The sequence below is a fragment of the Echinops telfairi genome, unplaced genomic scaffold (assembly GCF_000313985.2).
Source record: "Echinops telfairi isolate 266 unplaced genomic scaffold, ASM31398v2 ScPeMD7_1;HRSCAF=3_0, whole genome shotgun sequence".
NCBI classification, from domain to species: domain Eukaryota; kingdom Metazoa; phylum Chordata; class Mammalia; order Afrosoricida; family Tenrecidae; genus Echinops; species Echinops telfairi.
The window spans coordinates 10,558-13,387 of record NW_022103896.1 but is presented as its reverse complement, the minus strand read 5'-3'; the positions used below and the strand labels follow the sequence as shown (position 1 = coordinate 13,387).

The 2,830-nt window shown below is 50.2% G+C and overlaps 1 protein-coding gene across 1 annotated transcript in view; it reads left to right on the top strand.

Annotated features, from left to right (window-relative positions):
- Positions 1–2,464, top strand: part of CUNH8orf33 (chromosome unknown C8orf33 homolog) — a 3,337-nt gene extending 873 nt beyond the window's left edge. The window contains exons 3-6 of the mRNA XM_045286655.1: positions 22–300; positions 436–520; positions 667–813; positions 1,689–2,464. Of these exons, the coding sequence (XP_045142590.1) occupies positions 22–300; positions 436–520; positions 667–813; positions 1,689–1,828 (651 nt within the window). The 3' untranslated portion in view covers positions 1,829–2,464. The remainder of the gene's footprint in view (positions 1–21; positions 301–435; positions 521–666; positions 814–1,688) is intronic.
- The last annotated feature ends 366 nt before the right edge of the window (positions 2,465–2,830 follow it).

The window sequence follows — 2,830 nt, the reverse complement described above, 5'->3', positions numbered from 1 at the left end:
CCGGAACGCCCTGCTTGGGAAACCTCGGCGGGCCCAGGATCCCCCCGCGCGCCCCACAGACCCCGGCTCCTGGGGCCGCTTCCCGGCGCACGGAGCCCGGCCTGTGGAACGCTCCGCCCAGTCAGCCCGGGTCCCGAGGGCCCCACGTGCAGCGACTCGGCCTCCAGCGCTCATCCTGCGCAGCCCCAAAGCCTTGCAGCCTGTAAGAAGCAAAAGAAGAAGAAACTCCGGAATGGGGCCTGTTTGGCCAATGGAGGCGGGAAGGCCCCAGAAGAAGCCCCGGCAAGCGCCGAGGCTCAGGCAAGAGCAGTCCTCCGTCGGGAGGGGTGGGGTCCCGGGGTGTTGCCGGTGGACTTGGTCTGGGGTCCGCTGCGTGTGGCCTGGGTGACCACGGAGCCCCCGAGCGCTGTCACAGCCACACCCCGAATCCCTCAGGCCGAGCAGCTGGTCCGCGAACTGGCTTGGTGCATAGAGCAGCTGGAGCTGGGACTCAGGACTCAGAAACCCAGCCCCAAACAGAGTGAGAGACCCTTCTTTACAGTTGGGGGACGTGCGTTGGGTGGGTGGGGCGTGCGGGGCACAGTTACCTTGTTTTCAGGTGTTTAATGGGGTGGAGTTGAAGGGGAAGACAGGACGGTCACTTGTACTCTTTATCTCTCTCCACAGAAGAGAGAGCCACTGGGGCAGTTCGTGCCCTGCGCAGTGAAAAGACCCCCTTGCCACGGAAGAGGCAGCTCATGCACAGCTTGTTTGGGGACTACCGGGCACAGATGGAAGCTGAGCGACAGGAGGCCCTGCGGGCCCTCAGGGCTGGTGAGGGGCTGGGAATTGGTTGGTTAAGGAGCCCTGGGCCAGTAACTGCAAGGTGTGCAGTTTGAACTTACCATCAGGAAAAAGTTGAGGCTTTCTGCTTCCGGGAAGAATTACAGCCTCAGTACCCCCAAAGGGCAGTTCAAATCTGCTCTTTAGGGGGCTGTGAGTCAATTGATTCAATAGCATTAAAGGTTTTGTTTTGATTTAGTATGAGGAGGACTTACAAAGTGTGTGGAAAAACAGAATTAGAATATAATGTAATTTTTCTGTGAACTTTAAAAACAACAAAAACCCACCTTGTATAAGGAGGTAAGCAGTTTGAAATCAACAGCTGCATCACAGGAGAAAGATGAAGCTTTCTACTCCTGTAAAGATTTAGTCTTGTAAACTCACAGGGGTAGTTCTACCCTGTCCTGCGGGGTAGCTGTGAGTCAGAATGGACTCGTTGGCATTGAGTTTGTGGTTTTGTGTGTTTTTGATGAGGAGGTAAGGGAGCAGCCCAGAGATTGCCCCGGGAATTCTTGGGGTGGGTGCAGGATTCTTGTATTGCTGCAAACAACAATCAGAAAAACCAGTGGATTCCAAGAGGATGGGGGAAAGCTGCCTTACCATCCATGCTGGCCCTGAAGCCAGTGGTCAAGCAGGTATTGTGCAGCTCTAGAGCCTGCTGACCTGGGTTCGATCCCTGGAACAACTTCAACATCTTTGGCAAGTTAACCTCTTTGTACCTCAGTTGCTTGATTCTAAAATGGAGAAATGATACCTGCCGCATTATTTGAGAAATAATTTGTACCAAAGACCAGTAATGATATGATTCTATAGGAAATACACATTTAAGGTGTGCTGTTCTGATATTGTGCTCCCTTCCACCACAGCAGCCCACTCAGCACAAGTGCAGCCTGTAGGTGAGGCTACCAGAAGGAAGAGCCGAAGAGTCTGTAAGCCTCGTCCAGCAGGGGGAACCAAGGCCATCCTGGATATCCCTGATGAAGAATTTAGGTTCAATTTCTTTTAGCCTTCCTGCCGATTTTAGGACAGTATCCTTTCCTGGAATGCTGTGGACTTGGCCTTGATTGCAGAGCCTTCTAGGAATGCTTTCCTGGATAATTGTGGGTTGATCTGTCCCCAGCTGTGATGCCACAGCTTTGGGCAGATGGGAGATGAACATGTTGGGACACAGGCACGGCCGGATACCACTATTAGGTTTTCTGATGAAATGTCCCTCCCACCTGAAGAGATTTACATTCAGAAAACATGAAGTGGCCAGAATGTTGTAGAAAGGAAGTTTTATTCAACCATTATAATTAGATTATGGAGTTATTGATGACAAGGATTAATGAGGTGGCCACATGTTTGATGCCTGGGGTGCTTACATTTGAAAGGATGCCTTGTCATATTGCTCACAGCCTTTCTGTCACTGTTATAATTTTTTAATCTATTTTCAATAATTACTAAGAAACATGCTTGTCTATGGTGGAAGGCCAGGCTGGTTAGGCTCTGACACTGCAGTGTCCAGGCTGGCACCATTACTTCCTGGCCTCTGTGTTAACTCCGTTCCTGAGCAGACATCCTCTGAGCTCTGGAACAGGGAAGTACTTTTGGATTCTGAAGTGTCAAGTTGTGAAATAAAGTAATGAAAGATGAAATGTCATTCATTCATCGATTCTTGTAGTTTGACATTAAAAAAACCCAACGGTTTCTTCTGCCCAGTGAAATCTAGTTGTTGTCTCTGTAGACTTGCCTGTCCTAGGTTTCATATAAAGAAAATCATACATAAAACCCCAACAACAATAGCAAAACAAAAGCCTCAGTCCAAAAGACAGAGGATGTGTGTTGTTAGGTACCGCTGAACTTGTTCCACCCACAGTGACCGTGTGCAGAACAGGAGGAAACGTTTCTTGGTCCTGCACCATCCCCACAGTGGTAAGCTTGAGCCTCTGGTTGCAGCCACTGTGTCAGTCCATTTCCTCGATGGCCTTCTGTATTAGTCTAGGTACTTTGGGGAAACAAATCCACG